The sequence below is a fragment of the Miniopterus natalensis genome, chromosome 9 (assembly GCF_054644295.1).
Source record: "Miniopterus natalensis isolate mMinNat1 chromosome 9, mMinNat1.hap1, whole genome shotgun sequence".
NCBI classification, from domain to species: domain Eukaryota; kingdom Metazoa; phylum Chordata; class Mammalia; order Chiroptera; family Miniopteridae; genus Miniopterus; species Miniopterus natalensis.
In genome coordinates this window covers 15090791-15117975 of record NC_142089.1, presented here as the reverse complement: position 1 = coordinate 15117975, position 27185 = coordinate 15090791, and the positions used below count along the sequence as shown (strand labels likewise).

Below are 27185 nucleotides of genomic sequence, written 5' to 3'. Positions count from 1 at the left end.
ATGAATCCTGACCGGGAAGTGAACCGCAGTCTCCTGGATCTAGGTCAGTGCTCCACCGCTAAGCCACGCCTGGCCGGACAAAGTAAACCCATGTAGATGGGTAGTTTGGACTATTTCAGACTATTCCATTTTGGTGAATTGGGTATTGCTAGAAATTGGAATTAAACTGGGAAAGTAAAGTGAACTTTGTGTCTGTGACTGAAAGTCATCAGTGGTAATGTTGTAGACCCTGAGTAATTTAAGTGGATCCATAACAGGGAACTTGGGCCAAGATAGAGATACAAGAAATATTTTATGTGAATAAATCTTTCTTTGGAGTTCAGAATACTTTGCAAACAAAATCTCAGTTTCATATAGCATCTTTTAAGCAATTTTTTTAGTGCAGCTCACAGCTGAACTAGAAGGATGAATTGAAATTTCCCCCCCAGTTGCCAGTCATAATTAGACTAAGGACTGGAATCCAGGTTTCTGACTCACAGTTTAACTGTATTTTCTTTTGGACAACCAGATGGATCCTACTAAAAGGAAAGCCTAATTTTGGCCAGTTAAGAGGCAGTTTTCTGTGGGATAGTTGATACTAGAAACCAATTCCCAAGGGAAAAGTCATCCCCCAATTTTAGCTTTAAGAGCAAAGCTGTGATTAGAGCTTGAAGAGTAATAAAGGTAAGAACAAAAGGTGGTATTGTCCCCCAATAGAAAGTTACAGAATTACCAGGTGTGAATGGTCCTTGATAGATGTACAGTGTGCTCAAGAAGTGAGATATTGGAGTTTAGGAGTCCTGTCTCCTGGGCTGCTTTCCCCAAACCAAATCAGGACAAGAAGGAGCCTTACATTTATTGAATGTAGGTCCATAGCTGGTATTCTTCTTTCATGAAACTAGAAATTTCTCCTTGTTTTACATCACAAGTAGGCTCTCTTTCTTGTTTCTTCCAATCAGATACTCTCTCTGTCTACCCTAAGAGTTCCATTTCTGTCTTACTAGCTGTTTTCAACATTACTCTAGTGACCTAAACTAATTTGTCAGTAACACCTTGTGTTTGGAGAGAGTCTGGTTATATTTGTAAGTTCAGTTCCACACTGCATTTCAACAGGATGTAGGTGGGTGCTTAAGTCTGTAATGAGGCATTCCTCCTTGTGGTTGTTGCATGGTAGTGAGGATGGCTATATTCAACAGTAAATTCATGCTGCTTTAAACATTTTAGTAGACAAACTTAGATTACAGTAACCCTGTGTGTTGACTCTCATTTTAAAGTTAAATGATTATTTGACTTTTCAATTGAAATTCTTTATGTATATTCTTTAACATAAAGAAATTTATCTCTTGAAAGAGAAAACTGGCCTGTAAAGTAAAGCTCTTCTCATATGCCCCCATCCAAAATGCTGTTAACTGTAGAACAGTGGGAAATGCTGAAGTGAAAGCAGAAGTCCTAATTGCCACACATACAACATAGCCACATGTTGTCATCCCCTGCTACTGCTGATCAGCTTTTTGGGGGTATGCTTCAAAGAGGAATTGCCTTGAGAAGCATTTCTGTTGTTATGGTTATTGCTATAGCTCAGATATACTTGCTTTGGGGTATGACCATAGAAATCTGATGTTATCAGTGACTTTGATTCTAAATGAAGCATTGTTTATTTATTTATAATAAACAGCTAGTAATAAATATCATTGCCAGAATGAGCCGTCATCTGTCTCTGTCCTGTTAATAACTGGAATTCAGAATATGGGTTACAAATGCCTCCTCCTCTCACATGCAGCCCTCCTTTATTACCTTCTTCTACCCTCCCATCCTACTTCTCACCTCATCCTACTCCTGCCCCAGGCCGCAGAATTTTAGTAATTAGTTTATGTGTGCCATGAGATAAAAGAGGTTGAAAATCGCTAGTCTAAACTAGTCAGTAAACCACCACGCCATGGCTAGGAAGGAATGCCTGAAGTCTTTTATTTGTTCTCACTCATTCTCAAGTCCCTTAGGCTGAAAATAGTCTGGGGTAAAGATGGGGTTTGCTGCTGAGTCTGCCTGGATGTCTGGAACTGGTCCAAAGCTTCCTTTTTTTTTTTTTAACTTCTTTGGGTAGCCAACTCCCAGATCAGTCTGGGAGCCTCTCAGGGTGTAAATAATTCAATCTGAGGTCTCTGTGTGGACTGTCCTTTGGACCATTCTGGATCATGCAGGTTCTGGTAACTAGATGAATCTAAACCTGGACCCGGGCTTGATTCATGGCCATGATTCACCTAACTAAGCCTGCCTCTGGCCGTGTGTTCAGAATGCAAGTGGATCTTAGCCAAGTGAGGAGGTTATGGCAGCTTAGGTAGAAACAAATCCAGAATTTTAGAGCTTCTTAAAGATCATCTAGCTTAGTCCCGTTATTTCGCAGATGAGGAAATGATAGCCCAGAGTGAGAATTATTTCTTCTTTGATTTAGAAGGCATTGTAGAAATCATCCAGTCTGACCTGTCAACATCAACATCTTCTTACAGTCTAGGAATGTCTCCCTTAACATGCCTGACAGCTGGTCATCCAAAGGATGGTCTGGGGAACTCATAATTTGTAAAGAGAGAACAACTCTAATTAAAAGGAACTAACTGAATTGAAGTCTACTTCCCTGTAACTTTTATCTTCTCAGTGGTTCTAATTTAATTCCTTTCCTATGTAACATCCCCCAAGGTAAGACCACCTCAAACCCCCGAATTAGGAAATAACACTGTAATATATACTTGCCTTAATCAAATTGAAGTATAACTGAAAAAAAACTTTATTGATTCTATAAAGACAGGGCATTCTATACTCTTTCATGTATTCAAAACTTCTTTTCTCAACTAAGAATCACTACTTTCTTGGTTTTTTACTCTCTCTTCCTTTCTGTAACAGGCACTAGCATTTAGCTCTTTCCATGAAACTTCTAATAAACCTACATTTTATCACTTCATGAGTATAACTATACAAAACTATGAGGAGTTTTGATAGCAGAACTCACCCCTGTAACCTGTCTGTGGTTTCTCAGTTCATTTTTGCTAGCTGTGGGCCTTTCCATTTCTATTGTCTCCTTCTTAGTCTGTGAAGAGTTTCCCAATTGGTCTTCTTACCTTCAGCCTTCTTGTGCCCAAATATAAATTCTTTGCTTCTGTTAGAATGATTTGTTTAAAATGCAAATTTGACTTGTGCTAACTTCCTTAATTCAGTGGTTCCTCAACACACAGTGCTCCAAAAATTTTCCACTAAATGACCACTGATGATAGAGGAGCCTTTCTTAGCTGGATTTCCATGAGAGAATTAAACCCTGATGCCATTAGGCATCCACTGTATGTAAATGTTAACTTTTCTCCAATGCATCTTGAATGGTACTAGTTATATTCGGTCTTAAGGATAATTAAGAAAATAGTCACTTGAATCATTTTCTTTGTTCTGTGGTTCTGATGAGGAACCCAGTATAGAGTGAAGGAGAGAGAGAATGTATGTTCTTCAGTAGGCCCAGAAGCATGACTCAGAGCCACCTCCAGAAAAAAAACCACCAAATTTCATTGAAGTCTTGGGTTTCATCTTTAAATGTATGTGACTGTTGCATTCTACTACATAGTAAGTCCAGGGTTAAAAGTGTTTTAAAATATTTATCAATGAATAAAATTGATTTTCCAGGAAGATTTGCCTAGGGTTCGTAGAACTACAAATAACTGCCTTTTTTTAAGCCCTGTAGTGGACATTTTATATATGCTATATTATTTACTGTCTCTAGGAAGATTGCCCAAGATCACACAGCTAATCAGGTGTCAGAGTCAGTGTTCTAACCCGATATGCCTCAACTCTACAACTTGAAACTGAGTTGAGAGTCAAGAGCCTAAAAGTCTGCCCATTTCTAAGTTTATCTTCACCAGAAGGTAGGATTTTTTTTCTTGGTCAAGTTACTGTTGTGGTTCAGATCATGCATAATTCCATACTTCTTATGCAAAACATAACTAGCCTTGATTATCCAAACAAAAATGAGCAGTGGTGCAGGTAATTTCATATAACAAGAAATCTTGCCTCTCTTTGGTGGTTCTGAAGCATATTAAGTGACTTTTTTTTAGTAGCAGATATACTTTTCTAGTTGTTTTGTCTTGATGGTTATTGACATGTTGTCATTTCTTGAGTACGCTTTAGCTGGTTATAGGAGCTAGCTTTTTGTGGCAAGAGGAAGCCATCTTGCTATTGAAAATTTGGTTTCAGGTAAACCCCACCCAGATGACATAGAATTGACTCCATTTGTGTCTGCTTATCCAAAACACTTGGGAAAGCTTAAATGCTAAAGTACCAAGGAAGTTGCCCCCTACCCCCTGCCCCCCCAATCTGGCATTTACCCAGCCATCTGGAATCCAGTTTCTGTTAGGTGTTCAGAGAGAACTCCTGGAATGCCCTGTCAATGGCCACATTCAACACAGAATTTCAAGGAGATCTGGCTCCTTTAGCTCTTCTGAGAAGCTGGAACAAGACTGAAATTATTGCTAATGGAGGGAACCACAGTGGCTGTTTTCAATCATCTATGCACCTTTGAATTTCTGGTTCTTTCAGAAAGCTTGAAATATGGGAGTCTAAGGGCATCCCAAGGATGGTGTACGGAGAGCTCTGTGAGGTTCTTTTATTTGTAACCTCCTGCCTCTTTTGCTGTTCTAACCTCTCTTTTCACCATGAATTACTAAAGATTGCATCTTAGTACCTGATACCCTTTACATAAAGTAAAAGAGGAGAAGAGTTAGACTAGAAGGGAAAGTCCAGAGTTAGGGTTAGAAAACCTGTTGAGTCAAAGGGGAACTTAGCAGAGGAACGGAATGAAAATTATTTCCTTAGACAGTAGAAAAATATTCAGGAAACACCTCTGCACCCCAAAGATAGGCACAGCTGCCATATAGTGCCCATTAAAGGGAGGTTCAAAGTTACGAGCAAACAGCTGATTCTCTTGGTTCTTGGGCTGTTGCTGTTGGTGACAGGAAATCTTGTTCCCCAAGCTGCTGGCTTCCTGTTTTATTTTTACTCTTAGCAGATCAGAATGTCCATAACAAGGAGCAGTCTGTTCCAAAGGGTTCTACTCCCTCTTTGAGCCTGAAGGGCTTTTTTTTACTTTTGGTTGGACAATATGTTAGTTCACTTTTAAGTTCTATGTTATTTAGCTTGGTTTAAACATTTTGTATTCACAATCAACTTTTTTGGTGATGAACTGATGTTATAAGATTTGATGTAAGTAAACCTCTGTTTTGTTTTTATTGTTGTTTAAAAGGAGTTTGCAATATAGGGGACTTGGGTATGTTACCTTTATATTTCACCTCTTTATTTAAAGTGAATCTGCCATTTTCCCTAGCACGAAAATCATTAGACTGTTTTGGATAGCTCTAGTTTCATAAAACAGGGAAATAGGACCACAGCCCAGTGTGCCATGGCTGTAGTCATATGCATTTTGTTGAGACTAAAACCTGCTTCTATCCTTGTAAAGCTAGGAATTTGGTGATCTAACTAAAACAATAGCTCAACATGAACCTGAAGTGCTGGGGGATTTCCTAGGGAAAGGGGCTCAGCCGACAGGATAAGAAACAGTAACTGGAAGGTTTCCGGATCTGCTCCAGACACTTCCTGCTGTCTCAAGAGCCTTTTGGCCCAGGTGTGTTGAACCAGATGGGAGAGAGAAAGGGAGCTGTTGGATAGAAGAGAAAGGACTAGGGAATCTTAAAGCATAGTTTGCTCGGCATCATGTTTGACATATTGAAGAACGTGTAAATTTTTCGTTGATACCCTGTCCATTTACATACTAAACTTCAGTAGTGTTAATAGATACTGGCAGCTAGTATTTAGTTGTACATTAACAGTCATCCATCAGGGAAGAACTGGAGAAGTTATGTCCTGATGTAGATCAATGGAATCGCTATTGTCAACTTAATTTCATTGTGGAGATTATCAGATGACAGAAGCTCTTTTTTTGATCTTTATAATTGATCATGTGGAATCTGATCTGTCCTGCTTATGGACACCCCAAGGATAGGATCTGTACCATCTAGGATTTGCTGAATGGGCTGTTTTCTAACCATGCCTCCTTGCCTCTGGAGATTCTTGTTGGTTGGAACATGGTTGTTATTTTAAGGTTTTTAGTTTTTTTATGCTGCCCATAGTACTCCAGCCAGCAGTCATCAGTTCAGAATTTCTAAACTTATTCAGCAAGTCTTCTATTACCAAACCTTTAAAAGGTTGGGGTGGTGGTAAGGGCCGGGGGGCGGGGGGGGGGGGGGCTTTAAAAGAAAGATAGGGAGAGAGAAGAATTTTTAAAGCTGTTTTAGATCAGAGCAAGACCAAAGAAAAAAAAAGACTCATACAGCCCTAGTGTGCCTGGAATTTGTGGTTGAGTAATACTTTCCTGTTATTTCTTTTTTAGGTTGTTTTTCATCATTCAGAACATTGCCTGAAGCAGGTCCACCATGCCGTTAGTAACGAGGAACATCGAGCCAAGGCACCTGTGCCGTCAGACGTTGCCTAGCGTTAGAAGCGAGCTGGAATGCGTGACCAACATCACCCTGGCAAATGTCATCCGACAGCTGGGCAGCCTGAGTGAGTGCCGCAGAGAGCCTGTGCTTTGCCCTCAGGGGTCGTTGGTGCTCTTTATTTAGTTTCCTTCTCCCGTGTTCCTATTTCTCCCCCATCTGCCTTCCCTAGGTAATGCAAAAATGCATCCCACCCCCCTCTCCCCAAAGAGAGGCTCCTTTTTGGTATAGATTCTTCCCCTCAACCCTTTCTTCAGCAGCCACCACCCTCTAGGCTCCCTCCACCTCCCTTTCCACCTGCTTCTAAAGAAATCTGTGGGAAGGGTGGCAGGAAGGGCTGCAGCAGAAACTGCAGATGGAATGACAGAGCAGAATTCTCTGTGTGTAAAGTGGGAGGTTCACAGAACGGTATCTTGGGTTGGGGAATGTGCCTATAATTGCATGAGCTGTTTCGATGTAGCCTGACTTTGTTGAAGCCTCAGATGTGCCAATAGTCTTCATCTACCCCACATCCCCCACCCCCTTTCTTCCCAAAAAGGAGTAAAGCAAACATGCACTCAGATTCTAGCCGACTTGTCTACCCTGGTACACAGTTAATTGTGCTGCAGGCCCCCAGGTCCAAGTTCAGGGTGCAGATTACTTCTGCAGTCTCTGGGGTATTGGGAGTTTTGCAAGCTGTGTGACCACAGTCACACATGTTGTAGCTGGAGCCATTCTTCTCTAGGAGGGGGACTGGGGGAGGGGGTAGCCCAGTCTGTTTTGGAGCTCTACTGTAATTTTTTTTTTAATTGGCAAGAATGAATGAGACTGCCTTGGGTGGGGTACATGCATGTGGTTTGGATTTCATTCTGAATCAAACTGACTTTGTTTGCTTGAAGCTGAGGTATGGGAAGGGCAGATGCTTGGATAGGCTGTGCATTTGTCTAATGCCACTCCAGCTCCCCATAAGAACCTCCATCAAAATGCCATTTTAGTGATCTTCCTTAGCAAAGGCATCTTGGTATGAATTATTTCAGACATTCACCCCTCCTATTGCATCACTGGCCTTAGTGAAGGCAGTGGAATATCAAGAAAGTCTGCATTCCCCCAGATAGTAATAGACCCTGCCTTTAAAATAGGGGCCTGAGGAGACAGAGCTCAGTGACCAGATGATATATAGGGTCTGAGATTCCTAAGCCTTCACCTAGCTCAGAGGCCATCTCGGTTGATCCAGGGCTTAGGGAAACCTGAATGGGTGTCACGAAGAAATGAAACCCTGTCGATGCCTGTCTTATACAAAGGAACATTGACACCAGTGCAACAGCAGTGTGGCTGACAAGGAAGCACATGAAGGCTGCAGAGAGCCTCACTGCTTCTTAAAAGCATCATTTCTGCTTCTGTCACCCTGAGAAGGCCAAATGGGTGGAAGTCAATCACACACTGGTTCCTTCTCCATAAGACAAAGGACATCTTGCTAATGATGCTGCTTATTCTCAGTCAGCAGGAGTTATGCTCGCTCTGAGGTGTTTTTTCAGGGTAGTGTTGATGGATGCCATTGCTCACTCTCCCATTTGTGATCAGACTACTCCTATCTTAAGGAAGCTGATATGAGGGCCAGGGTCAGCTTGTGCCTACAGAAACAAGATTTTCTTACATTGTGAAGCCAACTGACCCTTTATTCATCCTATAAACATGTATTGAACGTATTTTATGTTTAATGCTGGGGGGATACAGTGATAATGAGAAATGGTCTCTGCCTTCCAGGAGCTTATAATCTACCATAGGAGAACAGAAATAAGTAATTCTTAAGGGAAGAATGGGAAGAATAGGAAAGAACTCATATTTGTTGATTGCCTACTTTATGCCAGGTTTTAATAGGATCTTGACGTAGATTATCTCATTTAATCTTCTCAATAATCCTGTAAGGGTAGGTGGTATTTCTGTTTTTCAGATAAAGGAATGAAGGCTCAGAAAAGTAAGATAATTTGCTCTGAGAGACAGCAGCCAGTAAGAGGCAAGTCAGACTTCCTAAGGATTTCTCTTCTCAGTCCCCTACACTCTGTCTCTGCCCATAGGGCCCTGGTTCAGACCTTGTTTGACTCTCACCTAAACTAATGCCCTAGCCTCCCTCTGGCCTCCCTTTCTCTGATCAGCCCCCCCCCCCAAATCTAAAAACCTAAGAATCTTACAAATCTTAAACCTATACCCCTGCCACAGTGTTCTGCCCAAAATGCAAATCTCACTTTTTACTTTTATAATTCTGAGTTGTTTGAAATTTTAAAAGTGAAGGCAGTGTTAACTTTTGTGATTTAAAAAGTTTTTTTAAACTAAGAGTACATGTTAACTATTTATCTCCCCTGTTCCTCACTATGATATTATGTAAGTTCCTTGGCCTAGCATTCAAGACTCTTCAAGACCTGCTTTCCATTCTAGCCTCATTTTCTGCAATACATCTCCCATTTTATAGTCTTTTTAAAAGATTCCTTTAAAATGAACAAAGGAAAAAAGAGAGAGGAGGAAGGGAGGAAAAAGATTGAATTATCAACTGCTTGTAGTTTCCCTTAGCGCATACTCTCATACCTTCGTGCCCTGCCCTTGCTGTTGCCCCTGCCTGAAGAGCCCTTGCCATCCTTATAGGTGATTTTTAAGGCCCAGCTCAGGAATCTCCTCCTCCAAATTGGGCTAAGTGCTCCTATGAGCTCTTATTACATGCCTGTATTCTTACCTACCACATTATATTGAAAATTATCTATATCTCTTAAATTAAAAGTTCTTTGAAGGTGGAAATCATGTATTGTTTGTCCTTGAACCCCAGTACCTGGCACCCAGTAGAAGTTCAGTAAATGATTGTTGAATGCTTCATGCCTGTATCCTCTTCGCCATTTCATGCTGTTAGTGCACAGTGAATACAGGGAAGTAAGGAATGAGTACTGCCTGCAGGGAGGGAGTGCACAGATGGGGATGGGGAGCATCAAGGAAGGCTGTATAGAAGAGGGTATATTTGAACCAGGCCTTGAAAGATGCCAGGATTTCATCTAACAGAGAAGGATGCAGGAATGGACTCTCAAGTGCTTCAAGCTCATGATCTTAGCCTCATATATTGTACTGTAGCCAGAAATGCTCAGTCTAGTAGGGAAAGTGTGATTATGGAACGGATAAAGCACAAAACTAAAAATTCCACAGCTGTGGATTGCTTCGTGATAGCATATCCAGAATTCTTATTTTCCCTTACTGCAGTGAGATTGGTATTTCACATATTAGGTTGCCATATCTTAGGAAATAAAGGCACAGCCAGCCAGCACTTTTGACCACCCAGGAGAGTGAAACCCCCACTTGGGTCATTAAGAAATCATGCTGTGATGTTGGGTTTTCTAATCAAGTGTAGTGCGGTCATGCCATGGGGTTGGGGGGGGGGGGAGGCTTCAAGACTCCCACTTAGACTCCAACAAGAGTAGTTTCACATTTTAAATCAGTTTTACCTGTTCCATTTCCACATAATATTTCGTGTGAAGAGTTCTGCAAAGGGGGGAAAAATTGATGACTACTTCTGGAATCTTTTGCAAAATGTGATATCCATTATGAATGTCCCTATGTGATAGTGTGTCTATCTTGGTAATCTGAATGAGTGAAATTTTACTCTGAACAAGGCACTCTGGTTTTCTCGACGGTTGGAGTAATTTTTAGTACTTGAAGAATAGGGACTATCAGATTACTGACTGGAATTATATTTAAAATTTCCTTTAAGCATACAGTTTAGGATTTTTAGATATTCACACTCTTAAAAGTCATCTGATATGGTTGAGCAAAATAAGAAAGAATCTCATTGTAATAACTTACATTTTTAGCTCATTTAATCCTATGACAACTTGGTGAGGTAGATACAGTTGCCCCTGTTTTACGGATGAGGAAACTAAAGCTGAGAGAGTGTGATTTGCTGAAGAGTGCACAGGTATAAATAGAAAAAACTGAGACTTAAACCCATATTTTCTGGTTTGAAGTCCACTGCTTATTCCATGTATCATCTTGTAGTTCTAAGTATGCCTAGGGCCTGATGTGATGAGACAGTGGGAAAGCCTTCACACACCTCACTTTCTCTTCAAATAGCATTCTCAATGTTACCATTTTTATATGTTGGGTTTCTTTGTAAGATTTTTATCTTGAAAACCACTGTGCCACAGTAAGCCTCTACTCCCACTATCACTGCTCCCTTCACTGAAGAGCCAGGAAATCCTAGGTACTCTCTTGGTGACCCAAAGGTAAGTTAATTTGGGGTTTTCTTTTCCCCTAGAACAGCTGGATGAACAACAGGTATTTTTGAGCCTGGTTTATTTTCCACACATAATGTTACATGCTTGTCTGCTTTAGCCTTACACTCACAATTTTCTGTTACCTGGATGAGCATGGTACAGTATAGTTTTAATTTTTATTTATTTATTATTTCTAAAAAATATATCTTTATTGATTTCAGAGAGAGGAAAGGAGAGGGAGAGAGAGAGAGATAGAAACATCAATGACAAGAGAGTCATTGATCGAGCCCACAACCCGGGCATGTGCCGTGACTAGGAATTGAACCCTGATCGCCTGGATCCTAGGTTGACGCTCAACCGCTGAGCCACTCCCAGCAGGGCTAGTATAGTTTTTTAAAAAAATGCATTTTTGTTGATTTTTAGAGAGAGGGGAAGGGAAAGGGATAGAGAGAGAGAAACACCAATAGAGAGAAACAGCATTGATCCGCTGCCTCCTGCACGCCCCCTACTGGAGATGGGAGACCACAACCTGGGCATGTGCCCTGACTGGAAATCGAACCAGTGACCTCTTGATTCCTGGGTCAGTGCTCAACCACTGAGCAACACCAGCCAGGCTACAGTGTGGTTTTTATAGGGTCTTAGCCATATTATGGACAGGGATCAGATAGGATCCTCAGCCTGCAGAGTAGAAGTACAGCTCATTAGCCAGTTTGAGTCCTTTGGGCCTAGGAGCTTCCCATGGCTGTTTAGATCACAAAACCGTTCAGTATGCAAAGACTTGCTCCTTTCCTTGATTACAGACTCCTTGTTGACTAAATTTACCAGCAATTCAAAATATGCAGTTGATTAGTCTTATCCTTACTCTCCAGGTTCCACTGGGAAGGTTCACCTCAAAGGTGCAGTTCACCTCAAAGGTGCAGTTTTGGCCTTTTGGACTAATTCTCCCCCCCCCCCAAGTGTGGACTAAGCATAAATCAAGTTTAGAAGCTAAAAATTAGAGCCCGCTTTGAATAGTTCTCAAAGAAATTATCTTTTGGTTGAGCACAGTCACTTATACCTGCCTTCACTGTGCAAGTAAGAAACTCAGATAGGTATATTTGTTTGTATGCACCACTTTTTATTCCTAGCGAGAATGTGCTTTGTGGCTTGGAATGACAATATGAAGGTAGCGTCAAATTGCTGTTATGTTTCTTTGGCTGCAAATTCTCCTTGCCCAGGGTTGAAAGTACAGAAATCTATGGAACTCTTTTTCTAAAAAACAAGACATTGTGGAAAAAGACCACTGGTATGTTGTTTTTTTAGGGAGGGCTTGAAAGTTTCAGCTTTTCACTTTTTCCCCCTGAGATGCAGATTTGAAGGATTATAACCTAGACCAAAGCCTTTCAGAGTTGTAGGTTATAAAACATAAAAAAAGCTTTTCACCTCTTAGAAGAAGTTGTAAGTCTCTTCTGTGAGTTGATGATAAGTTCAAAGCTCCTTGAAGATACCACTGCTCATCATGGTTGTTTCAATATACTTTTGAGGCTTCACTGAGGATGTAATGTCTTATTTTTTATGTTAATTGTAGACACCTAGTAGGTTCTTCTAACTTCCAGTCTGTTTTCCAGAACCATTTACAAGGTGCTTTTACAGAGTATCAAGGGGCTAAGGGCTATAGGCAAATGTGTAGACATATTGTCTACCCTTCCAGGATTCATTTTTTGTATTATGCCTTTCAGTTTTATTCAGACTGCTTTGAGTTTCCTGACTGTTTAGAGTTTGACAAGAAGACTCATATGCAGAGTGCCCCAGCTATGGAGGATATGTCTCTATCTCCAGTAGCAAGCATCTACATACAACCCAGACCATCTTGAGAGGGAGGGAGGGGTGTTTTGGAGGTGGGAAATACAATCTTTAGTAGCCAGTTTTTCTGACCATTTATGTCACTTTTATGCACTAATGACTTGGTTTCTTTGTTCTTTCAGGTAAATATGCAGAGGACATTTTTGGAGAGCTCTTTACTCAGGCAATTACCTTTGCCTCTCGGGTAAGCTCCCTTGCTGAGAGGGTTGACCGCCTACAAGTTAAAGTCACTCAGCTGGATCCCAAGGAAGAAGAAGGTAAGGAAGCTGAGCTCAGCATTTGCAGGCTCTGCTGAGCAGTTTCTTAGAATTTTTTTCCTGATTTATAAAAAAAAGTGAGGGGAGAAATCACAGAGACCTATGGAGTTCTGCTTTGAAATGACACAAGCCTGGGTGGTGTAGAGCAACCTTTTTAGCTCTACCACACTCCCACACACTCCCTCTCTCCCATTCCCCTAATTCCCTCTTTCTCAAATTCCCCCTCCCCCATCTTATTTTGCTACCATAAAAGTACTTGGAAGATTCATTCCTCCTCAGGAGAGGCCTGCTAGATCTGGCCACATAGTAAACCTTTGTGTTGCCTCATTTTGTTCAGTCTGAAATGGCTGGGCTGCTGACAGCCTTGTGGGGCTTCCCCAGAGAAGGAGAAAAAAAACCTGGCTGCAGACAGCCGCAGCCAAGAAATGTAGCAGCTGAGGCCTCTCCGACTGGTGTGACTCAGTGTTTGCTCAAATAGCCTGTCGTCCATTTTCTAATGCCTTCCATGTTCTCTCAGTGTCACTACAAGGAATCAACACCCGAAAGGCCTTCAGAAGCTCTACGATTCAAGACCAGAAGCTATTTGACAGAAACTCTCTCCCAGTACCTGTCTTGGAAACATACAACACCTGTGATGCTCCTCCACCTCTCAACAATCTTACCCCTTACAGGTAACCTGGGTAGCTCCTCCTTTTTTGGCCTGTGGTTAACAATATTAGATTGTTTTTTTATTTAAAGATATTGTGTACGTCAGAGAATAGTATCAAAAAGCTCACTACCAGCCCCAGAGTTGCTTATGGCCGAACATTTACCACATAAACAGTTGTCACTTATTGTTTGGTTTCTGAAATTCATATACTGAAAGTTTGCTATACTGTTGCATGCTGCAGAGTTGAATTTGGTATAGCCAGATCCATCTTGGATTCCATCCAAGGAATTTAGTTATTATAGAACCAAAAGGACTTCATTACAAGGCAGTCCTATAGCATGTATCCCAGGGGCAACATTCTAGCAAGGCTCCCACTTACTCGGAAACCACTAGATTACCAGATGTTTGGGCGTGTTAGTGGGGCCAGCCTTGTGGACTGGCTGCTCTGGGCCCTGAGGGTCCTTCCAAAGCTTAAGGAGTGACTGGCATTCTTCCAAATGAGTATTGTTCACTTTTTGAACATCCTTTCAGCATTCCCCTTGGAAAGGACCTACAGTGCTGTGGCTGGACTTTAAAAAAGAAGGAAGCCTTGTGGACACCTTCAAGCCCTTCTTCTCTAATGGTCTAGTAGTGTTATCATCCTGCAAATAACCACTGAGCAGGGGCAGAAAGCAAATATTTATCTTGCTTGCATCCATAAATATCTTTGGAACAGGTAAAAAGTAATTACAGATAGCTGGAGGCAGATATCTTCTGTGAGAGATGGGTATACTGCAAAGTAGAATGTGTGTGGAGGGAATTCAAGGATAGCGGCCTGATCAGGGAGCCTGGAATAGGAGCATGGTAGCTTCTCACACAGATATCTAGAAAGTACCTGACATCTATCCTGTATTATTATTGTGTGAAATTATGTTTGCCCCTTGGCTTTCAAAGGGGCTACTAGGACAGAGATTTGACCCTGCAGGCTTTGTCATTTAGTTGGATTACAGAGGAGTTGTAGGGCAGAAGGGAGTACACACCTGATAATATTGAAGGGAGTGTGATATAGGGTGTGGTAGGATAGGATAAATAAATGATGTAAAACAAGTTTATTTTTTAGGTGATGGTTTTTTCTTTTTTAACATTCTCCTTTCAGTTATCTGAATTTGGCCTAACAGAAATGAGCAGGGATGTAGCTAACTCGACAAGATTTAATATAAAAATCATTAGAGTTTGATTTGCAAATGCTTTCTGTGTGTTGTGATACGATTAGAAGCCAGGACATAGAATTGCCTTTCCAGTTCTTTTTAGTTCAGAATAGTGTTAAAATAAATGTCCCTAAGCACATGCTTTCTGGAAAGTGAGAGAGACTTATGCCAAAGTGCAGGATTCCAACCAGGATCATCGAGTCTGGCAGATAACTCTTACCTTAACACTCAGTAACTCACTCTATTCCCTCACAGCCACTAAGAGATGGTAATTAAATCTTGTGGTCATAAAACATCTGGCATCTGTTCTCAATGGGGCCCCCTTGTGGTTGGGGATCTGGGGGCGGGTGGGGGATGCTGAACTATTATAGAAGGGAGCAAGAAGGTGGAGTGCTCTTGTTATCTGTTCTCACAGAGGAATACCAACTGCACACATATTTACATTGATGTGTGTATATGTATACGTATGTACACATTTGAACCTACACGTGTTGCACAGGTTTCAGGTGGGTGGGAGGCCACTAATGCTTCCTAGAGATTGTAGGGTAATTGGTGTGGGGAGAGGGAACCAGTGGCAGAAATCCCCTCTGATGTGCCAAGATATCAGGACATCCTCAAGGAGATGTCTGTGGCTATGCAGATCATTAAAAATAATCGGGATCCCTGCTGCTATGGCCCATTCTTTGCCCTGACCATGCAAATTCCTCTACCAGGAATTGAAAGTAAGGCTAAGGTTCTTTAAAAGCCAGATAAATAAAGAGGTGGCATTCAAGGGGCATTGAAACGCTGGTATGGGAGAGGAAGTATGCAATCAATTTGAATGACTCGATTCCTGAGTGTAAAAACTGCTAACTGGTAGGTATTTGGAATATTGGATTTGGTTAGGAGCTCATCTGTCTACTGACAGCTACTTGTCTTCATTTCTATCCCAGGGACGATGGGAAAGAGGCACTCAAATTCTACACAGACCCTTCGTACTTCTTTGATCTTTGGAAGGAGAAGATGCTGCAGGACACCAAGGATATCATGAAAGAGAAGAGAAAGCATAGGGTGAGGGGAAAGGGGCCTCTGTTCTGCACATCAGTAGGCACGATTGTGGAGGGGGGATAAAAAGGAAGCCAGTCTTATGTGAAGTAATCATTCTGAGTTGCTGCTTGCTTGGATGCCAGGTGAAACTCTTAAAAAAATGTGTCCACTCTAAGCACAACCAAGATGAAAGTATAAATCACACCAAAAATGTGTTTGTTCCCCCCAGTGCTATTAACAATTGAGTATATTCAGACTGAGTTTTAGAAATTGACTTTTCTATTCACCATTTATTTCTCTTGCAATTTGCACCTGACTCTGCTGGACACTCAAACTAGGCTAGTCCCTTCCCTGCCAGTTTTGCAGCTCATTTCTCAGAGATCAGCACAAGGCTCTACAGTGTTTGATTTGCAACAGGACCAGTTTAACACCTTCACTACTGGTGTGTGTGGGGGCAGGTGGGGGGCTGAGGGGATAGGCCTAGTTTGGGGAGATGCTCCTCTCCCCTTAGACTCCCAGTGATGTGTATAAGCATATATGACCTACCAATTGCAACCTCACAATCCCATTAGCATGGCTGCCAGGAGGCCCAAGAGAGTGCCAGGGGCTAGTGTAGCTGCACAGGCTGAAGAAACCCTCATTGGTTGTTTTGGGTGTTTTTTTTTAACTATTTCCTTATATCTACCCCAGATATCTACAGCTGTCATTACTTCTCATCTCTCTCGACTGACCTTTGTGGCAGAGTGAACAACAAATAGCTATTTACTAACTTCCTAACAATTAGAGCTGCTCAGAAACATGAATAAGTTACCCAAAAAGGTAGTGGGTTTCCCATCACTAGAGGTGTTTCAGTGTGGAATTGAGCAAATGTGTTTGAGCTCAGAAGATGGTTTGGATTAGGTGACTTCTGTGTCATTCCAAATGCAGTAATTCTATAAATTCTGTAGTTACTATGTTGTCTAGGCAAATCATCTCTTGGGTGTGCACCCATGAAGGTGGATGGAATTTTAGAGGAGAACTTTGGAAAATGTTTTACAAAGGATTTCCTGTTTATTTTCATTATAGAAAGAAAAGAAAGATAATCCAAATCGAGGGAATGTAAACCCACGTAAAATCAAGACACGTAAGGAAGAGTGGGAGAAAATGAAGATGGGACAAGAATTTGTGGAATCTAAAGAAAAGCTGGGGCCTTCTGGGTAGGTGATGCTTTTTTACTATTGGTAGCATTCTTTGAAGGGGCTGGGGACCTTAGTCTGACAGCTTTAGTGTGATACCTTTCACACCCCCCTGAAGTCTGGCTGTATGGCTTAGATTGATACCACTGTTAATCAGCTACTTTAAAGTGCATCCATCTGGTGATTAAAATTTGCTAAATTAGTCAAGACTCAGCAGTTTACATGAAGTGACCGAAGTGGTCTGGAAAACAAAACCCATGGCTTCTAGTGCCCTTGCTCTGCCCACACTGGCATGTCTAAGCTCCTCAAAGTAAAGACTATAGGGAAGAAAAGTGGTCTTGGGAGCCCTTTGCCTCTAGAACATTGATTTGAAGGTAGTGCCTAAGAGCTGGGCCTTTCACAAGAATGGGGAGGGCCAGGAAGAGAATTTGTACACATCACCAAAGCAACTTTTCAGTCAGCCTTTGTCAGTCTCAGGAGAGAAGCTGGCCAAGGGACTGAAAGCAGGCCTCAGAGACAGTGTGGGAAAGGTCGCTCAGCCAGTATTGAGGCTATATATCTCCATGAAGAAATAGTAGATGTCAGTCTGACCCCATTTCCTAATACCAGATCACACTAGAGGTCTAAAAGGAAAAAAAATGGTCTTAAAGCTTGGTTCGATGCTTATCCTAGTGTCCAACCTGTGTGACATTCAAAGTCAAGTCAGCACTACTGCTTGGTGTGAATGTCGCCCTGGCTTTTCCCCTAAATACTTTGCATCCTGACTGTCAGAGGACCATGCCAGCCCATGCTGGGTGTCTAGGAATGATAAAAGGAAAGAATTGGGTTGTTCTTGCATTTAGAAATAACTCTACCATGAACATTTTGACTTTTAAAAATCTTGACACTTCTGACACTTGTTCTTCCTGGATTAAGAGATTTGTTTTAATGAGTGATGAAGATGGTGAGAAGAAAAACGAACCTTTCTCTCTACAGGGAAATCAGCCCTGAGGGTCCTCCATTACCTTCACCTTTCAGCAAAAGGGCCATTTTATTCTATGGTGTCCCATCCTGTTCAGACAGGCCCTTGTCATAGGTTCAGTGACTCTTAAGGCCAAAAGCTCGCATGTTCATGGTATGCCAACTATTTTGTGGGGTTGGTATTTTGTATTTTTGTGTGGAACTGGGTTGGTGAAAATAAGGACTTTGCCTCCCATTTCCCTGTTCTCCAAGAGATTTGGAATTGGGCTGCATGGCTGGTCTACCTGGACATGCTTGTTGATGAACCTATAAAGAGATGTGCCAAGCCTATAGTGCTCTAGGCCTTAAGTATTTTCCACATCAAAACATCATTTGATTCAGTTCCCTCCAACCCTGTTCTCCCTGGGGTCTATTTTAGATGCTTTCTTTAGAGGCCAACAATGGTGGAGGGGGCGGGGCATGATAGGCCACATTTTGCTAGCTGCCACTTGGTGTTTTTGTGCTTGTTTGGAGGTTTGTTGTTCACTCAGAGCAAATTCACCCGAGGCCCAGTGCTCTGAGGGGCAGGTTTTCATGAGGCAAGCCATAGTACCCTACTTTAATTGGCAGCTCATTTTGTTATTGATAAGAGTGCTGGCGGAGAGACCACATCTAACAACCACGCAGCACCTTGGATTTTCTCAGCTTGGTTTTGCAGTCAAATGCCTCCTTGGTCTTTGAGCACTCCAGAGGCTTGCCGACCTCAAAACCAGGCTGTGTGCCAGTCACGTGTTTACAGCTAGCTCACTAGCCTTGGGGCTTGGCTTTGCCCTTTGCCACAGACAGACTTTGGGATTTGGGTATAGGCTGTTCCTAACATTTGGGAGAGGATTTAAAAGAACTGCTGGGTTTGACAAGACCAATGCTGAGAATCCAGTTTTGATAATCGGGGTTGAATCCCATTCTTACAAACAATCCAGCAGAAATTCCTGGGAGATGGTAACAATAGAATTCTTAGTCCTAAAATAAAATTTCAGTATAACAGAAACTATATGGGGAATACATTTGTTTTATTTCTCCTAATAGCTTTTGTATCAAATGCATTTGTATGGGGTCTTTTAAGAAAAGGAGAGTATCACTCAGACTTTTTAGAAAAATTTATTTCATTGCTTTTTAGAGAGTGAGGACGGGAGAGGGGAAAGAGATAAACATACATGTGAGAGCTGAACATTGATAGCTGCCTCCTGCACTCCCCCTACAATCCAGGCATGTGCCCTGACTGGGAATCAAATTGGCAACTGTTCAGTGCACAGGACAATGTCCAACCAACTGAGCCACACCGGCGAGGGCACATTCAGACTTTTTACTGACAGTTTTCTCATTGGGTTCATTGTCAGGTATCCACCCACCTTGGTGTACCAGAATGGCAGTATTGGCTCTGTTGAAAATATGGATGCAAGCAACTACCCACCACCACCACAATCAGACTCCACTTCTCTACCTTCTTCCTTCTCTGAGGACAGCTTGCCTCCGCCACCAGCAGAATTCAGGTAAATGGTGATACCTTTTCCATCCACTCTGGGTGGTTAAAAACTCAAGAACAAAATAAGGGTTCCAAATCCAGGCCAGGACCACTAAAATAACTTCAGGCAAATCTGTCTAGATAATTGAAATAATTTTTATCAAGTGTTTGTAAGGTACCAGGCATTATACCAAACAGTATATGTTACTAAATCCCCCTACAAGGGTCATCTTGAGATAGGTACCCATTTTACGTAAGAGTAAATGGCAAGGCACAGAGAGGTCAATGAACTTACCTAAGGTCACTGAGCCAATAAAAAGCAGAGTCTAACCTGATTGGAAAGCAGGTCAGTCTGACTCTAGAGCCTGTGTTCTTTACTACTAGTTATATCTGAAAAGCTAGAAGTTACCACCTTATCGCTCGTATTTTACTTAGCTTTAACTCATCCTGAATTGAAGTGGTATAATTTGCTCTCCATAAAAGGTTTATGACACCTTGTCCAGTTATCTAAGAAGTAGCAGATGGTCACCTTTTTCTTTTGTTGCTTCTGGTTCATTTCACTGTTGGATAGAATCTCCAGAAAGAATGAAACAAAGGGAAAAGAGAGATGAAACTTAGAATCTGTTCATTTTAATATTTGTCAGTGCCCCTGATATTTGTCACTGTTCAGTCAGAGGTTGGGAAGAGTTAGCAAGTAATGGTTGACAAGGGCTCTAAGGAGTCTTCAGATCTGTTTACTTTTCTCTTTCTGGTACCTGCTACACTTTTCTCCTTGGACACTGTTCAGTCAGAGATTGGATATGTTGAGGTTTCCTCAGATGGAAACCTGAAGCAATGCTCTAAGCATCCCATCCCCAGCCCCATTCTTCTTGCCTCTTAAAACCACTAATCCCAGATCTCCTTCTGCCTCCCAAATCACTTGCTGCCAGTTGCCCTGTCAGATGCAGCTAGGCTTGAAGGTCTGTGGAAAACTGCAAGATGGATGCTGTTCTGAGGACTAGCTGTTAGTGCAGGGCAGATACAGAGGTGGAAAAAGAAGCCCTCAGCCTCACACGTGGCCTGTGACCCTACAGCCGAGCATACCAGACCCAGGAGAGGTGCCCCTTAATCGTCTCTCTGCCTGGGTCAAGTCTGGTGACACATTCATTTCCTGTCTCTGCTGACCCTTGGACCCTCCATTCTTTCTCAAGTTTTTACACATGAACACTGAAAGTGCCATTGCCTAAATCTGTACCCTGCTCAGGTTTGGTCAGCTTTGCTTGGGTTCCTGCCCTCATGAGATCTAGTGAATGTTAATAGCCTGAGGAACAGAGGGTGGGTGGGTGGTGTTTGAATTTTTATTCCAGTTCTTTCTTGCATGCCTTTGTAGTCGTGGCTCCAGGATTAAACTGACCATTCCTATTAGAGGGGGGTTCAGGAGAGTGACTTTCCTTGGAGAGCTGAAAGGTTTGAGAGGAACCTACAAGGTGATCTTGGTCAGCCCTTACCTGATATAGGAATCCCAAGTTGTCTTCTTTTAGGTAGTTTTGCTCAATTTCTGCTTAGACCCCTCTACTTATGGGAAGCTCATTACCTTACCTGCCCATTTCATTATTGGTCTGTTTTGACCATTCCAGATTTTTTTTTTCTATTTGAACCAAAATGAAATGATATAGTCAACCAAAATGAACCTAGGCTTATAGGCGGGTATTTGCATCCTGAAAGTGATGGTGGGTCTTTTTCTTTGTCCTTTTAGCTACCCAGTGGACAACAACCAAAGGGCATCTGGCTTAGCTGGACCCAAAAGATCCAGTGTGGTCAGCCCAAGCCATCCACCACCAGCTCCTCCTCTGGGCTCTCCACCCGGCCTCAAAGCCAGCTATACTCCTCCCTCTGCCCCTCCACCTCCACCTCCGATGATAAACGTCCCTCCCCCACCACCACCTGGAGGATTTGGATCCCCAGTGACCCCACCACCACCTTCACCACCCTCTTTCCCACCTCACCCTGATTTTGCTGCCCCTCCACCTCCTCCCCCACCACCGGCAGCTGACTACCCAACTCTGCCACCACTTCCCTTATCCCAGCCAACAGGAGGAGCACCTCCCCCTCCCCCTCCCCCTCCTCCTCCTGGGCCACCTCCTCTCCTTTACAGTGGTGCAGATGGCCAGCCTGCCGCACCACCACCATTTTCTGATACACCCAAGTCCAAGTCCTCCTTGCCTCCTGTGAGTGATGCCCGCAGCGACCTGCTTTCAGCCATCCGTCAAGGTAAACCCCAGTGGTGGGTTTGGGACCATGAAGTGTTGTCTTTCTGCAGCTGGGGCGACTGATTTGAGGTTGGGTGGGGGGTTCTGTGCCTTTCCCAGGGAGTAGCTTTCATTGGATAAGGAGAGATTGGGACCTCAGGCCTAGGGTCAGCCTGAAGAAAGACTTCACCCTAAAAATGTGGGGATTTAGATTTCTTTCCGCCCTGGTTTAAAGTAAAGAATTCTTAACTTGTGATCTTTGAATTCCTTGAAAATGTGTGCTTTGTGTGTGTGTGTGTGTGTGTGTGTGTGTGTATCCATTTCATGCCCCAGAGAAAAACAAGAATCACTGTCCTAGAAGGTACTTCTTCAGCTGGACTATCACTCCTTGTCCCTCCTTTGTTGCCTTTCCTATCCTCCCTCCCTACTCTCTTTCCCTCTTTCTCACCCATTTCCTTCTCCCCCTTTTTTCCTACCCTCGTCCCTCTTTTGTCACCTTTTCTCCCCTCCTCCTTCCCCTCCCTCATCATCATCTCACCCTCATGGAGCATTTATTCTCTTTCTGTCAGAGGCCAGGTCTGGCACAAAGGGACTAGAGTGGTTTCTTCTGTTTGGGATCCCCAAGGAACTGAAGGATTGTCTAGAGGAGACAACCTAGGGCATCTGAGCTCTGTGGTAATCAATGAATGGGGCAGACTGTGTACCTGCTGGGTAGGGGCTAGTGGCCAGTCCGCACTCATGAGAAGTACTGTCCTCCCCAGTCTGAGAGCTGGAAATGGGGAGGAATGGCAGGCTTCTTTCAGATCCACCTATAGCACTGGGGCCACCATTTCATAAACCTTCATCTTTATTTTTTTCTTGCTTCCTCCTTTCCCAGAGGATCCTTCTTTTGTGCTGTCCTTTCCCATATTCTGCCTGCCAGTGGCCATTCCCCCTTCCTCAGTCCTGGATGGATTCTGAGACTGACTCATCTTCTTAACCCTTCTGTCTCTCTCTCCACCAGGCTTTCAACTGCGGAGGGTTGAGGAGCAGCAGGAACAAGAGAAGCGGGATGTCGTGGGCAATGACGTGGCCACCATCTTGTCACGTCGCATTGCTGTTGAGTACAGTGACTCAGAAGATGACTCCTCTGAGTTTGATGAGGACGACTGGTCGGATTAACTCTTCCTGCCTACTGCCCACCTCTTTTCTTTTCTTCTTACCTGCCTTTTTTGATGCCTACCCCCAACAGTTCCATGGGGGAAGGGGGAGGAAAAAAGAATTTCAAGGGGCCAAAGCCTTCCTGAAGCTACCAAAGATATATCCAAGTGCTTCCTCCAAATCAGCATGTATTTCCCACCTTCCACAGTCATGCCCCGTGGAGTATCTGAGGGTCAGCTGAGATGTTCCCTCTTTCCTTCAAGTGACTGTTGCATCTTGAAGAGAAAGGAAAACCCCAAAGCTGATCCCTTTGAATGGGTTTAAATTGGAGTTGGTGCCTTTCCCTAGAAGCCATTTTCTACTGTGGTCTTCTCCCAAAATCCTTGCCCTCAGCTACTTCGAATAATGCCAGCCACATTGTGGTCCTAAAGCCTGCATGGACACAGCTGGCCCCTTTCCCATGCACTGAGAGGTCAGAGCAGGCCACATGCCCCAAGAGCCAGACTGTTGCACCCTTCTGCCCCAATAAGAGTGAGGCTGCCTTTTGCTAAGCTGTTTCTGTATCTGGATCCCCATCAAGTCCCTAAAGAAGGCCTTATCACCTCTGCCCAGAATGATGCCTTTATGAAGACTGAGGTGTTTGCCTCCCTCCCAGTCTCCCCCTTCTGAGTGTGGTGTTTGGGTGTCCTTTAAATGCCCCTCCCTTGCCACCAGGTGCCTCTGGCACCATAGCCCAGTTCTGACCTCTAATACCCATGACCAAACTAGCCCTGACACACAGGGATCTGGGCCTCTGCTGGATGTCAGGAGCCAAGCTTAGAGACTTGGAAATGCAGGACTGGAAGAATGGTGGGACTCCTTGGGTCCTACCCTCTTGATGGTGAAGTCTAGAGATGGGAAGTGACTTGCTCAAGATGACACAGTTGGATCATGACAAGGCTAGAGCCCAGGGTTTCTGATTCCAAGTCACCTGTGCTTTCTGGGACCAAATAATGGGTACCTGCTGGAGCCTGGGCAGAGCAGTCTTGGCTCTGTGCTGCTTCAGACCTCACCATGGGTGGGGAGCCCAGCAGGAGGGCTCAGGACCTGTGCTGGGCCTGTCAGTGCTGCTCAGACCTTCAGAGCCTCTCATAATTCTTTGCTTCCCCTTTGCTATCACCAGCCAACCAACCACATGGCCTTGGGAGCTGCCGTTTTGGGGGACTAGAGGTAGTGAGAGAAGGAAGGGGGTGGGCAGCTTTGACAGGTGCTGTTTTCAATTCCTCTTCAGCTCCTCCCCATTTTATTTCCCCAGGTTTTAGCTTAGGTTCTGCCAACTGTAGAAACTGCAGTCCCTCAGGCTGGCAGCCGTAGCAGGTAGCTGCCTGGAGGGCCTGGCAGCCGCGAGGAGGGCTATAAAGCAGAGGGACTCTGGGTCTTGTTTCCAGCTCCCCTCCTCACTACACACAGTGATGTTCCCTCCCTTCCTCCCCCCCTTTTCCCAGAGCTAATACACAGGTGCTATTATTCAGAAAAAAACTGGTCAGCTTTGGCCAGCAGTGAGGTTTCTTCTGCTCTAACTATTGTGTAGCCTCTTATGCTGAAACCGGCTCCTCCTGGCTTCTCCTGCTTTCAGAGCCCTGAAACAAAGAGAAACAGGATCTGTCTCTACCCCGCACAGCAAATGGTTGTAGTAATTGCCAAAGCCCTCATAAACCCCTCCGGCGTGAGGAGAGTGTGTAATCATGGGTACTGCTGCTGTGCCCAGCTGAATGCTCCCCCTCTGCCGCCTTTTCCTTGAACTAGGGCCTGTAGGGCCTGCATGCCCTCCTGCTGGGGCTGCTCCAGAGTGCCCTCCTCCCTCCCCCACCCACGTCAGGTGTCTCTGGCACATGGCCGGCACCTGGCTCTAGTGCTCAGCATACCATGCTGTGTGCCCCTGCCTTGCTTCCCACCTTGCACTTTGGAAGCTGAAGGTACATTCTTCAGAACCCTAAAATGGCCTTTGAAGGTGCCCCCGGCTGCAGCCCAGGAGTGGCTGGAGTGACAGGCAGAGGGTAGTGGTTCTCCCAAATAGGAGCCCTGGGGCCTGGCCAGGCAGGGTTTGGGCCTAATGGCTTTGACTAAATTACCCCATCCCCCACCTTTCTGGAAAAAGGGAGAGCCAGTGCCATTTGCTATCATTCTGCTCTGACCTTGAAGGGGGTGGTTTTGGCCTGGCTTCTGGAATGGACAGTCCACCGTGGAAAGGTCTGGGGGCAGGAGGAGGTGGGGAGGGGCACTGCCTGCCTGCGGAAGGTAGGATTAGATCATTAGCTCAGTGACCTCCTAGGGTTTCAATGTGCTGTGTTCTCATCCTACAGCTGGTTTGGTAATGATCTGCAAGTCCCGGAGAGCAACAGCACAGCTCTGCCTGACGTTCTCATTAAAATCTATGCAGCCAAGCTCGGAGCTTTGTAGCAGCCGGCCTTGCGATGCCTCCTCATCTGGGGGGTGGGGGGAGGGGTGGGCTGGGACCCAGTCATCTGGGCTCTATTTATGCATTGGTACACCCCCAAAAATGCTTCTTTAAACCCAGAGCCCTTTAAGATGATAAAGGACCCTATGCAGGTAATCATGTGTCTTTAGAATCCTGTAATTGTAGAATGCAAAGTTTAGTGATTATTTAAACTGGGCCGAGGCTGGTAAACCCTTGGAACAATTACCCATAAGGACTTTTAAGCGCCAAAGCCAAGGAACCACCTCCCTTCCTGGTCTGCTCAGCCCAGGGGACCTGCCTCCATTCCTGTGGCCCAGGGGCTCAACTTCAGACCAGGGGGCAGTGTCAGAAGTGATTGGTGACTTTGCCCAGGCTGTGAGATGAGTACATTCCAAAGGAGCAGCCTCAGGGAGGGGGCAGGCTCTTGATCCCTTGGAAGCTCAGAGCAGTGGACCCAAGCTCCAGCTTGCCTCCAGAAGCTCAAGCGTCCTCAGAAACGACCCTGGCCAATGTCACTGCAGAGCTGAGGCGGTGTTGTCAGGGCTAATGTGAAATCTCTTCCCGTGGCGCCAATCCTCCGGCTCTGCAGCGCCAGCTTGGACAGATTGAGGTCTCTGTGGCTTTGCTGACCCTGCTTAAGCATTCCCACCGTGTCCTAGCTCTGCTCTCCTTGTGTCTCCCAGTGCAGCCCCCCTCACCAGACTTCAGGGCCTGGGGATGGGGCTTTTGCTCAGGAGACATCAGACTTCCTAGGGGTATCAGGCTTTGAGCTCTCCTGGGGTCTGGCTGACCTGGGAACCAGGTGTTACCCAGAGACGCACTTTGTTCTGTGCCTCAGTGGGTGCTAGGGAACAGTGTTATTGTATTAACTTTACTCAGTTCACTCGAGAAACTAACCAATTTTTACTTACTGTCTAGAATGACATGTAGGAGAGTGACCGTAATGCTCCCAAAGTGCCTTCTTTTCTCTGACATAAACACTTATACGTACCTATTCCAGTGGATTCTTGGGTGTCTTTGCCACATCAGGATTTCAGGGAGTGAGCACATAACATAGTGGGGATACAGTCTGAAAATGGGTCCCTTTTCCCTGAGTATGGGAAAGGAACATCAGTTAAAGACCTGAGCAGTGGGGTTAAGCCAAACACCTAAGTGACCCTTTCCCTTTGCCCTACTACTCCCAGGTCCTTAGAAGGATGTCCAGTTTTTTAAAGCCCTGTGGCTCCAAGCCTGGTCTCATTTGCTTCCCTGTCAGGCTCACGTATACCGCATTAGTTCCCCAGTGACCTGAAGATTCCATGTAACTGTATACACGTGAATACATAAATGCCAATGTTTTAAATAATTTGATAAAATCTTTGTAGCCACTCAGCCACCTCTGGTTGTGTGTGTGCGTGTGTGTGTGTGTGTGTGTGTTTAATGGGAGAAGTGCTTAGGCAACTAACTTTGAGAGCCACAGGTGGTGGCCAGAGCCCCAGAGGGAGGTCCAGTGTGGGTGGGCTCAGAGGGCAGCAGGCCTCTGGGTGTGGATGGTGCACCCTGTTCGGGAGGTGGGGATGAAGGCTGAAAAACATTTTGATTTAGCAGGAAACCCAAATTGGGGACCTAAACACCCCAATCCCCAGGCTTCCCTCAGCTAGCTGAGGGAAGTATGCTGGGACCAGGGGAGATGAGCTGCTGGTAACTCCTTGTGTCAGGCAAGAGAGGAGCACAGGCTGAATGCTGATGCTGCCTCCCAACATCTGGCCGGCATCTTGTCTGCTGCTCAGACCCAAGCAACTTACCTTAAATAGAATGATTTACAATGGAATCCAATAAAAGGTTTAGGCTGCTGCACACCCCTCTCCCAGGCGAGGGGGCTGGGTTTATATTCTGACCCAAAAAATGACCTACCCAGGAAGCAACGGTTGTGGTTGTACCGAGCACAGCTGCTGCGGGTAACTGTCCCTGGGGATAATTTACGAACAGACATCCAGTTCCGGGCCCAGCAGAAGAAAGGGGCAGGAGGAGGGTTGGTGACTCCGCTGGTCATACCT

General features: G+C 44.4%; 1 protein-coding gene across 3 annotated transcripts in view; it reads left to right on the top strand.

Annotated features, from left to right (window-relative positions):
* The window catches only part of WASF2 (WASP family member 2), a 67461-nt gene extending 40941 nt beyond the window's left edge, over positions 1 to 26520 (top strand). For 2 of the 3 annotated variants that reach the window (XM_016216756.2, XM_016216759.2), the window contains exons 2-9: positions 6395 to 6567; positions 12691 to 12825; positions 13343 to 13496; positions 15594 to 15711; positions 16753 to 16883; positions 19199 to 19351; positions 21059 to 21573; positions 22555 to 26520. In XM_016216756.2, the coding sequence (XP_016072242.1) occupies positions 6438 to 6567; positions 12691 to 12825; positions 13343 to 13496; positions 15594 to 15711; positions 16753 to 16883; positions 19199 to 19351; positions 21059 to 21573; positions 22555 to 22712 (1494 nt within the window). In that variant the 5' untranslated portion in view covers positions 6395 to 6437 and the 3' untranslated portion in view covers positions 22713 to 26520. Of the gene's footprint in view, positions 1 to 5072; positions 5212 to 6394; positions 6568 to 12690; positions 12826 to 13342; positions 13497 to 15593; positions 15712 to 16752; positions 16884 to 19198; positions 19352 to 21058; positions 21574 to 22554 lie in introns of those variants that run through there. The other variant, XM_016216762.2, reaches the window with a different exon arrangement.
* The last annotated feature ends 665 nt before the right edge of the window (positions 26521 to 27185 follow it).